The 12,529-nt window shown below is 31.5% G+C and overlaps 1 protein-coding gene across 2 annotated transcripts in view; it reads left to right on the top strand.

Moving 5' to 3' along the window:
• Window positions 1-12,529, top strand: part of LOC106459251 (TGF-beta receptor type-1-like) — a 137,868-nt gene that overhangs the window by 91,848 nt on the left and 33,491 nt on the right. Inside the window, exons 1-2 of one of the 2 annotated variants that reach the window (XM_022385711.1) lie at window positions 2,831-2,903; window positions 5,042-5,196. In XM_022385711.1, coding sequence (XP_022241419.1) covers window positions 5,061-5,196 — 136 coding nt within the window. In that variant the 5' untranslated portion in view covers window positions 2,831-2,903; window positions 5,042-5,060. Of the gene's footprint in view, window positions 1-2,748; window positions 2,904-5,041; window positions 5,197-12,529 lie in introns of those variants that run through there. The other variant, XM_022385710.1, reaches the window with a different exon arrangement.

The following is a 12,529-nucleotide window of genomic DNA, read 5'->3' as shown; positions in this document are numbered from 1 at the left end:
TGTTGAATTGTAATTTTGTGTTTCACATTATTAAAATGTAATATCAAATTTATTTGTTTTTAAATATTTTCACATTAGTATTGTCACACCTAACTTTATTGAAAGTATCATTGTCTTACTGTATAGAAGGCTTTAGTATCACACATACTGTATTAAAAGTATTTTCACTCCTTATTTTATTGAAATAGTTATCAACCCTTTTTGTTATAGAAACTGTGATTATAACATGATTTCTTGTTTATATGAGAAAAATGTATGTGTACAGTTCTTACATTTTAAAAAAGTGTTGTAAATATCATGATTCTATATGCTTTAGCATTATGTTTGGTGCTGTCCTTTTCTTTTTTCTTTTTTATGTTACTCGCATATTATTAGGAACTCTATAACCCATAAAGTCATGGACCCACAATCAGTTTGATTGATAAATAGTTTGGAAAAATGTGTTTAAAAAGCTGATGGTCAGGCTCCATCAATAATTCTAGGGTTAATGATTGGTGTAAGTAATAAATATGTTTTATTCTTTAAGTGTTGTAAACTGTGTTGCAAAGTATAAAGAAAATAAAGCTAATATTTGTATTATATTAAAGATTTGTTGTGTTTAGACATTAAAACTTTAAAAGTTTTGAAATATGTATGTGTAACCATTTTTTTTTCATGTAGTCTTTATTTCCTAATACTGTAGTTTTAACCATGGTGTGCTTAATTAGGTTTGCTTTATGTGGTAGCACAGCTGGTGCTCATTTCTGAAGAGTGAACTAATTATAATATCATGTATCTGCAGTTCATATGTACATTACAGGCTTTTATAAATTAAAATAGGGGATTAATCATTACACATACCTAGTCTATAGGAACCATTTTAATTTTTTTGACACCCTTGTCAAGTGGTGAATTTGGAGGGTTTCACTTTACGTAATATATGCTTATGTAAGTTGTTCTCAAATAAAGTTGAATAGAAGTTGACCAAATTCATATTAAAAAATTTGAAAGTCTATATGGATCAATTTTAATGATTGGAAAATAGAAGACAAAATTTCTATGTCATTAACATGATCATATTTGAATTCTGTCCATTACAGTTAACAGTATTATTTATTATCACTAGGAACTATCAAATGCAAATTTAAATAAACATACAATTTGATATTGCAGTATTATTTAAATTAGCAACTCACAGGTTAATTAATCATGCATTTTCATCCTTATTGGTTGTGGGGTATAACAACAAAAGTTAATCATCACTGTATGAAAATGTATTTTTAGTCACTAATGGGGAAATTTCTGTATCTTTTTTTAAAAAAACTGTAACTGCTGAAAGCTTGTTACTAGAAGTTTTGTGTTGCTATGACATACAATTAGTTTAACTTTTTCATTGAAAAGGAAAGTTTTAATTCTTTGGTAGTAAATAAACAGCCCTTTTGATTTTTATTAAAGATAACATTTTTGTATTAGTACTGAGATGGGCAAGGATTATAGATGTCAACAATGCATGCTAGCAGTACTGGTTAGATATATTGTAAAGAAACTGGTATTTCTTGTTTTTTTACTAATGTTTTAAAGTTGTGTTACTATGACACAAAGTGATTAACAAGTGTTCCCACAAGAGAGCATTTCCAAAGGAAAGAATATGGTGGTATTTTTAAAGTTCTTTACACTCAGTCTGTGAGTTAGGGGGAGATGTTTTGTGAGTTGATTCACAAACAAAGCTTTCTGGTGGTATGAACTCCTTAGAATATCTGGAATCTGCTTTCCCCACCAGCATAGCTGAATTTGCACTAGTTTCCAAGCTATGACAGAGTAAAACCCATATCCCAATCCAAAATCCCACACATAACATGGTAGCAGTTGCACAATATTGGGCAATACAAGATCTGGTTCCTTAGCTTTATAAAGTTGTTTTCATCTTCATTTTTTCAAGCTCTGTTGATAGAGATGGCCAAGAAAACACAATAAAGCTGACTTACCATTGTAACTGGCTAAGTGCAGCACCTGCCTGAACATGAACACTTTTAATATTTTGTGCAAGAATTACCAGAATTAGGATAGTTGACAGATTCTGTAATAACTGTGCTGTTTAATGATTACTAATCTTAATTATTATGAAATCTCCTAAACACTATTGAGAGTTTAGGTTTGGCATTAAAGGGTGGTATTTAGAGGTTAACAGTTTTAGAATACATTTGTTTGGGCTATAACTTGAATACTAGAAACCATGGGTGGTATTTTGAGGTTAACAGTTTTAGAATACATTTGTTTGGGCTATAACTTGAATACTAGAAACCATGGGTGGTATTTTGAGGTTAACAGTATTAGAGTACATTTGTTTTGGCTATAACTTGAATACTAGAAACCATGGGTGGTATTTTGAGGTTAACAGTATTAGAGTACATTTGTTTTGGCTATAACTTGAATACTTAAAACCATGGGTGGTATTTTGAGGTTAACAGTACTAGAGTACATTTATTTTGGCTATAACTTGAATACTAGAAACCATGGGTGGTATTTTGAGGTTAACAGTATTAGAGTACATTTGTTTTGGCTATAACTTGAATACTAGAAACCATGACACCCCTCTGTCACCAACTCAGTCCCCTGAATTCAGTCACTGATTCACAGACTGAGTGTTAATGAAAACAGGTTGTTTTTTTCTTTAGAGAAATAACATAATAATGAAGAAAATTTTACAGGTTAAAATATTTGTATTAAAATAGTCTGATTGAAACATCTTCCTATTATTTTTTTAAACAGATGCATTCCAAGGGATAGTATGTTTCCCCAGAACAAACCATTATACTGTCAAAATTCAGAGCGTGCAAGTTCCCGTTTTGTAATTAAATGCTGTAAAGAATATGACTTCTGTAACCGTTTCCTCTCTCCAACACTAATGCCCCCTACAACAGAAGGTAAGACAAACTTTTATTCACAGTGGTGCCTGAAGGTTTTAATTTACTTAGACGTATGTTTTTTTTAATTCCATGTATTGTAATAAAGTGAACTTTATATGTGAGTGTATATATAGTTGTCCTTTCCTTTTCTAGCCATTGAAAATATGTACAGTCTGAAATTTCATATTTTCAACTTCAAGTCAACTAACTGGTATCCAGAGCAGTGTCATAGTAGAGACTTTCTCTGGAATTACAATAAAGATTTTTAGTTACATCTCTATATAAACACATCTAAACATTCTCTAAACTTGCAAACCTGTATCTTTAGTATGAATCTGTATATAATTCTTATATAAGCTTTTGTCTGTGTCTTCCTAAAAACCTTCTATTTTAATCTACAGCTGGGAATTCTCATATGCCAATCTGTATATTTGTAACCTTGACTCCAAACACGTATGAACCATACTTATAGTGTTTTAGTTATGTTTTCCTATAAACTTGCAAGTTCAGAGATGTCTCCTAAACATTTCTTATAAATCTGTAATTTTTCATAAAGATATTTAATTGTTACTTCCTCAACTTTTCTCTTTTGTCATTGGCTTTATCTCTATTAAACTTTCTGTTGTTAGACTAACTGCACAGAACTATAATCCCTCCTTATACACCTCTAGCTATGATATACTCTAAACTTTCCTTTTATATGCTTAGCTGTGATATACTATAAACATTTTCTGTATATTTATAGCTATGATATACTGTAAGCTCTTGTTTATCTATAGCTATATTATTATTGTAAACTTGTTTGTGGATAAATAACTATACTTTCTTATGATGATTTATTTAAATCCATACCAATGTGTATCTGCAATATTGTGAAAATGTTTCTTGTAAATCTGTTCATCTGGTGTTTCTTAGCATCAAATATGCATGCAAATGTATAGATATGATTTTCTAGAAGTTATACACAAGTCTGTTTTTTTTCGTCCACCAGTAACTGTAACGTGAAACCATCCAATTTTTTAAAATAAATCAGTAGCTATGATTCTGTATATATAAATTCTATATACATAAATACACACGCACACACACACACACACAATTATAAACTTTAAGGGTAGTTTTGTACCTTTATCTGTAGCTGTAGCTCCATGTAGGCATGTATATCTTTCTGTTGACTATACCATATAGACATGCAGCAGTAGATCCCCATAAACTTTTGATGTAGGTGTATAATTATAATGAGCAATGGTGTTTAGATACTGTTCATTCAGATGTATACCTATGGCTCCTTCTAAACTATATGGTTATAGCTGTGATTTCTTATGTACTGACTGTACATTTACATGGCTGTGACTTTTTATAAACTATCCATATAGTTGTATAGCCATGACTCCTTATATGCTGTCCATATGTTTAGCTATGATTCTTTATAAACTATCTGAACAGATCAGCTACGACACAATGTACATTTTTAACTATAATTTTCTCTATAGGTTTTATGTGTACAGCTGCAGCTATGATACTGTATTTGCCACATAGATCTGTATCTGTAACTCCCTATGTATTTTCCACATAGATCTGTAGCTGTGTTTCCCTATATACTTTCCATACAGCTCCGTGGCTGTGTTTCCCTGCACACTTTCCATGCAGCTCCGTGGCTGTGATTCCCTGCATACTTTCCATGCAGCTCCGTGTCTGTGATTCACTGCACACTTTCCATGCAGCTCCGTGGCTGTGATTCCCTGCACACTTTCCATGCAGCTCAGTGGCTGTGATTCCCTGCACACTTTCCCTGCAGCTCCGTGGCTGTGATTCCCTGCACACTTTCCCCGCAGCTCCGTGGCTGTGATTCCCCACAGCTTAGTGGCTGTGATTCCCCGCAGCTCCGTGGCTGTGATTCCATGTATATTTCTGGTGTTTGTTCCTTATCAGCTATTCATACATACAGTTAAGGCTCCAGACATATTTTCTGCATATGTAGAAATAGCTGTGGTCCCAGCTGATAGCTTTTTCAAATAGAATTAGATTTCTAGTCATGATTTGAGGCTTACTCTTCTGTGTTCTAAGCATATTTTCAGCCTGAAGGTGCCATTGTGCTGGTGTAACAGGAATTACTATATTTGAATATAACTTTCATGATTCTTCTTCTCACTCAGGTGCTTCAATCAGTCACAGATGTTTCCACCATATCACCCTCTTTGGTGTCTTTCACCACAAATGAACAGGCCAAATCTGGCATTAATCTGCTGTAGTGATAATGACTTTTGTAATGAAGTTCTGAAGCCCATCCTTCCACCTGATGATTCAACAGGTGAGAGGAGGAGAGAGAAAAACTAACTGTTGTAGATGTGATGTGTAGACTTTGTGTGGCTTGCTGGTGCTTTTTGTTTCTGTCTCTTTATTTTTTCGTTGCTTAGATTTTCTTCCTAAGAATTTTAAACTATGTGTGTACTCATTTTTAAAGTTGCAATCACAATTATGCACTTATGTATCTAGAAATGCAACTTTATGATCATTCTGATATTCAACAGTAAAGATAATACTTTTATGTTTATTGTTTTAATCATCCAAAAACTAAGGAATTTGATATAAATTCTTAAAATAGTAAACATATCATCTACTTACCTCCAGTAATATAATGATGAAAAACTGTAGACAATCATTCAAGCATTATTTTTCATGAAAAGGAAGAAAAAAGATCAGCTAAAGGATCCAATCTAGAACCTATAGCTAAACCATCAGTCTGATGTTAAAGATTATTATTGAACAGAAAGTGCAACTCTTTAGTTGTAAAATGCAGTAACTTCAAAAATGCAAATTTTGTAATGCATAACAAATTTAAATTGTCATTAAAAATTGTTTACACAGCTGGATTACTTGTTTCAAAGGAATGTTAGTATACAAAGATTCAGTATCAAAACTAGCACTATATACAAATAAATGGCACTTGTGCACAAGTAAAATAAGGCATCCCTAATAAGACTTTACATGTTTTGGAAATGATCTGCTCCACCATCATCAGGATCAAGAGTTAAAATCAGACACTGACTTGTATACATATATTACCTTCAAATTACATAAACCTACATTACACCTTTAGCACCATCTTGATCTTGAATACAACCCTTTCTGAAGAGCTTATAAAACAAATTTCCAGTGTTTCATTTCTCCCACACCTGGACCAAAATCTTTATTCAAAATAATGTTTTATTCATCTCGGCTACTACTGATTCTCTAATATGTAGTTCCCACTTAAACTCAACCTGATTTATCAATGTAGTATTTTTCCAGTCTACGAAATAAAATGTGCTTGCCACATGTTCTGCTAAAGTTAATTCATTCACTTTACATTTGTCTGTGGCATTTTAATGTTTCTTAATTTTGAATATCAGGTTTCTACACATTTGGTTAATATATATTAGATCACAGATGTAAATAAGTTTGTAAATACAACATTTATAATTTTGTTATATTTCAACTTTTATACCCATGATACAACTATTTCACATATACTGGGGGAGAGAAAGTTATCCTACAACCTATATATTTTCTTATTATGTTTTGTTGAAACACCTTAACTCATAGGGCAAGTAAATCCTCATGCCATCAACTTCACCACTTCCATGCAACTTTGTACATAGTGACCATATTTAATTTACTGCTATGCTTATTGTACAACCTATCAATAAGCCTTTTGTCTTTAGTTACATATTTTAAGGAAATAAACTCTGATCTTAAGTCACAATGTAAATACAGGTTTTCAGTGCTCTAAATACAAATGTGGAAAAGGTGGATACTTTTTGTGGCCAGGGAAGACATATTCTGGTGTGTGGTGGAATAACAACCAAAAACAGTTTTTCTACAAGGCAACATTGAGAGAAACCCCTTATCACATTTGATCGTCAGATTCAAGAAATTTAATAGAACCTCTTTTTAATTTCCAGCTAAATCTGAATAGTAGGACCAACCAAATTAAGATGTTTTTCATTTGCATTAATGTATCATTGCTATCCACCACACCAAAAATATGTTATCCACATATCCTTCTAAAATTTTAATGCACAAATCCTTATAATAGGGGAGATAAATATGACCCCATAGCTAAACCTCTAATCTACAGATGGTCTAATTTCTGAGTATTGTGTCTTAGTTCACACATTATCTTTATTTTCAATATTTTTAAAAACGAGATTCAAAACCCGAACACTTTTGAATAGTTGACTATTCTTCTTCAGGAGAATAAAGAGTTATGTTTAATGAGTGTGATGAAATATATATAGGCTCAGTTTACGTGACATCTGAGCCTATATATTTCATCACACTCCTTAAACATAACCCTTTATTATCCTGAAGAAGAATAGTCAACTATTAGAAAGCACTCGAGTTTTGGGTTTTGAAAATATTACAACTTTTGTAGGTGATCCTGTGTGCTAACTACTTAACCTGGATTTATTATCAATAGAAATCTTTTCAATTTTATTACTGTTGTGTTGGTAGGATCTAGATCAAGTCTCATAAATTAGTTGAATTACTCAAAATATTATAATCTGTATTTAAATATTTTGGTTTATGCAGAATAACTATACTATTTCCTTTATCCAGCTGCTTTAATGCTGACAAGTCTCTATAGAAAAACAAGTGAAGATTTTAATTTAGCAAGCATATAATTGAATAAGTTGTGATTATTTGAACACAAGAAACTAGTAAGCTTCTAATGACGTACCTGAATGCCCAATGTATAAAGCCTTGTCATATATTGAATGTTAAAAAACAACTACATACCCTGCTTTGTACAGTGTATCTACATGCATAATTTGAGGTATTTGTAAACCTGGATGTCCTTTGCAGTGTTTCTTAAAATAAAAAGATCATATTTCTTTATTGAAAAATACCAAATGTAGTTTATCAGTTTGTGTTCTTGTTGCAAGCAAGATTTTGTCAGTTCTATGATAACAAAACTGCTGACATGAGTAAAAAGAACATATTAAATTTGTTTGGTGTCTTAAATTTACGTTTTAGAGCACCACCTAGGTGACCATGACTGTGTGGTTTAGTTATCCATTCAAAATTATTTTAAGATGTTAGAAAGTGTCTCTATATAAAAGAGAGCTTTCTCCTTCATACACAGAGAGAGCGAGAGAGAACTTTTATCACTACATCAGTTAAAGTAACTGTTTTGACCCTATAAGTTTGTGGAATTTTTGAAGTTTATTGACTGTTAATTACATATCAATTAAATTGACAGTTAATTATTAGTATTTTTGTATATAATTGTCAAGACATCATCAGTTAATTGTGTATTTTCATTAAATATTTGTACAGCTGCTAACACTACATCACTGATGGTTAATAATCAGTATTATTGTATATAACTCTCAAGACCATATCAGTCAAGTGTGTAGTTTGATAAGTGTGTGTATGTAGGGGATCAGCTTTTACAATGCAAGTCAACAGACTAAAAGAATGTGTTATGTGTGCTTAAATTCAAGCACAAATTTACAGTTTTAATAAAATTAAATTACTAAACATATTTAGTATAACTACAATGTTAAGTTTACATCATAACACGTGCAATTTTTTATGAAATGAGAGGGGGGAATGCCCCCCTCTTGCTCCTTCCTTATGATCACCCATGGATGTTTTACTAGAAATAGCTCACGAGTAAAACGTTAAACCAGACATGGTAATGAATATCTAAAAATCAGTTTTCTGCTCTGCAACATTCTTTAATTTTTTTAACATTTCACCTTATAAAATGCTCTGTTATGCAGCAGAGGAAATAAGAAGATACATTTGCCTTAGGGGAAAAAACTGAAAAATTTAAGTAATGTTTTTGTGAAGGGCTTACATTTTATTTATTATGAGATACAAAAGTAATTTTTAAAGGTGGGTGATGTGAACTTCATTTATCACGTAATTAATTAATTAATATTATAAATAACAAATGTTCTTAAAAACTGTTGTACACACGAATGTAGGTTCTTACTCTTTAAAGTACTTTTCCATTGAATTTACATTCAGGTTCATTAAGAGTACTCACCTGATTCTAAAAAAAAAGGGCAATATTGCTAAAAGGGAACACCTTTTAAGGTGAATGAATAACTGCAAATAAGTTAGGCAAAAAAATCTATATTATGAGTTTCTATTGAAAAAAAATTATATTTAGCTCATAATGAAATTTCTATAACTTCCATTTTAAAGCTCCTTCATTTAGTACTATACTCTGTCTAAAAAAACTTTGTTTGATTCACTTTCTATTTCTCTGCCTATGAGTGTTTTGCTTTACTAGAGGATCTTTATTATTTTTGTTAACTTTTTTTTGAAGTGCTTCTTTTCATTTTGGGATATTTTTTTATCTAGTAATGTAAAAAAAGAGATTATATTGATAAAGTTTAAATAAATGTTGCTTGCTTCTCTTTGTTCTTTTATCTTTTTTCCAGTCACAACTTCTGCTGGCAAGCTGTATAGTGTAGACACATCAACATATATCTGCCAAACAGTAACCCATTGTCATATTATGTACCATTGAAACTCAAAATGTTTTTATTGTAGTATTATTCTGTCAGTTGGCCAGTTCTTTTGGATATTTGATAAAAATAATTCAATATGCAGTCCATGTAACAATAACAAATAAGTTATTTCGTCTTTAACGTTTGCTACAGCCATGCTCACTTGTAGACCTAATTTCAAATACAAATGTTTTCAACATAAACTCTGAAATTACTGGAGGCTTAATATACTAATAATATTTAACAGAAATTTCCTTGATTAATAACAAACTTGACTAACCTACTGATTAGTTGACAGAAGCACTAACTCTCAGTGATCTGAATTACTTTACTTGATCTACAATGTGACCAATCTTTCCTCAACCAACAACTACTCAATCATCCTTTCTCATATTTATGCTGAACTCTCACTTCTACCAGTTACAGGGAGTTTTTAGATTCTTGGACAATTTATATGAACTATCTAGATCTAGCATTATCATCAAGATTAGCAGCTACCTCTAGCAAACAACTAAATTAAAACATTTCACATTTTGTTTACAACATTTTATATTCATGGTATGAAATACAGAAACACTTGTAGTTGCTTGTATTTAAAAACCATTTTGTGACTTCTCTTCTTAGTCTGACTACTTTAAATATCTATGTTTTCTGTTTTCCACTTTTGTTTGTGTGTAAAATATTACAAGAAGACTTTTGCATATTACTAGGTGGGAATAATTTCTTTATTGCTCTTAAAAAGCTTCATGTATTATGTCCAGCTATTTTGCATGAGTCCCCTTGTAATAGATTATTGATATTATTAAAATAAAGCTTTGATATTATTGTTTGAAGTTCTCTTTCATCTTGTGTTGTTAAGTTGTTTATTAAGTACCTGATAGAATTGCTCTGCTTCAATAAATGGGTTCACACTTTTAGCTAATAGGTAAGCAGTATGTCACATAAAATTTCATTCAACATAGTTGCATGCATATCTGTTCGAACCTGTGGTGCACCATAAGTTTTAATATTTTGTGATAGTGACATTTATATTTCTTTTTTGTTATTAGTAAATATATGGGTGGGGGTGTCGAGGACTGAAGATAAGAGAAAGGAGGTGCTGTCTAAAATGTTTGAGAGCCACTGCAGTAGAACAGAAAATCAACCGAATTATATGTTTTCTAACTTGTCAGAGTAGATATCTAATAGTATCTAGTATACCACAGAATATGGTGGGATACTTAGATTTTGCTTTGTCATAATATAGCTAATAGTGTCCCAGTAGGACAAGGAACATGCTTGGATTCATAGTTTGTATCTTCTTATGAAACATGACTGGTGATTTCTAGTTTAACACGTTACCTCATATTAAATAGCCTGTATTAATTTACAAAATATAACAAGTAGTGTCCAGTAGGACAAGTAATTCCCAACTGCTAGCCTGCAGAATGGTGCTGATCAACAAGTAGATATCAACTGTTTTGCAAGATGGTTGAAAAACAAATGTGTGCTTTAAAATATAACTACTGAAGTCTATTATTGTACAATGTCATTTAAAAGTACTTTAAAAAGTAAAGTTAATATTGCACAAAGCATTCCATGATATTGTGGTATCAGAACTAGTCAGTCTCACTTGGAAACCACAGCGGTAGGACATAGAATACGTTTGGATTCATAGTTTGTATTTTGTCACCAACGATGACAGGTACTGTCCTCTATATGTTTTGTTCTTTCTTAAAACACATAATGGAACACATTTTATGTATCTTCTCTTAAAATACAATTGATTATTTGTAAAATGCACCTAATGTAATCGTAACACAACCCACAAATAGCAGATTTTTGTATTATTAATCCAGATTTCATTATCATCATTCTTTGCTAAAATGGCATAGCATGGTTTAATTGTTAGCACATCTGTACTGTGATTCTGAGGATTCATGATTTGTAACACATTACTGCAAAAACATGCTTTTCACTTTGGGGCTATGAGTGCACAATGTGAATGAACATTAAATCCCACTAATCGACCAGATAAGAGTCGGAAATCAGTGCTGTTGGTGAGCTGCCTTCTCTCTAATCTGTCAGTTCAAAATTCGGGATGGCTATATGCAGATAACCCTTCTGTAACTTTGTGGAAAATTCTAAAATAAATTATCTTTGTAAATGAACATGCTAACCTCTAGTAATTATGTTACATTACATATATAATGCACCATTTATTTGTGGAAGTAACATATACAAGAGGTTGATAAAGTATTGACATAAATGAAAAGCAGCATTAGATCGTATTAAAAAAAATTCTTGGCTTTGTCTTATATAAGCAGGGGCATCACTAAGATGAGATGGGGGTTGGTGTAATCAAACCTATTTTTGGAACACAAATAAACATTAATGCCATGAGTTGCTACATGTACTTCCAGGTTAATAGTGAAACCAATATCCTTAGTACAATCAAAACTTGTTAAAACATAATGAATGGCTATCTGTCCTGCAAACACCATGCTCTAAAATCATGTTCTAGCCAGAATAAATTCTTCATATTTTTTATTTATGCTGGGACAACTAAATACATTTAAAAGACTAGCTGTTGTTCACACCTACATATTCCTAACCAGTTTTGAAACAATACAATATGGTGCTTGAACTGAAGGATTCAAATTGCAGTATATGTACCTTATTTATATGACAAGGCACAAAATAGTTAACTTGTCTGAATATTTATTTCATTATAACTTCTTGAACACTGAGTTCTCATCAAAAGACCTGCAGTTTTATGTTTGTGTTTATATACATAAATGTTTGTGTGTATGTGTACATGCACACATATCTACAAAAGATACCCTGTTAACAGAAATGAACCCCTCTTCACAAAATCTTGGTGACAATTAAGGTAAGTGTGTAACTGTGACTACATTTCCTTATAAAAAAATGGTGTTACAATTATTTGGTCCCTGGGTGAGGCCTTCTGTGTTGAAAAAATATGTAATTAAGTCACTACGATCTTTTTTTTTCACATTCTTTTATTTTAAAACATGTCTAGAATATTCGAATAATGGTTGGAGATGGCTTGAATGGGTAATGAAGAAAAACTTTAATATAAGTTTAACATAACAGCAAATGTAATGACAAAACCTTGTCGAAACGTTGTACATT

This window comes from Limulus polyphemus, unplaced genomic scaffold (genome assembly GCF_000517525.1).
Source record: "Limulus polyphemus unplaced genomic scaffold, Limulus_polyphemus-2.1.2 Scaffold581, whole genome shotgun sequence".
In the NCBI taxonomy this organism is placed as follows: Eukaryota; Metazoa; Arthropoda; class Merostomata; order Xiphosura; family Limulidae; genus Limulus; species Limulus polyphemus.
This window is presented reverse-complemented; position numbering and strand designations above follow the sequence as displayed.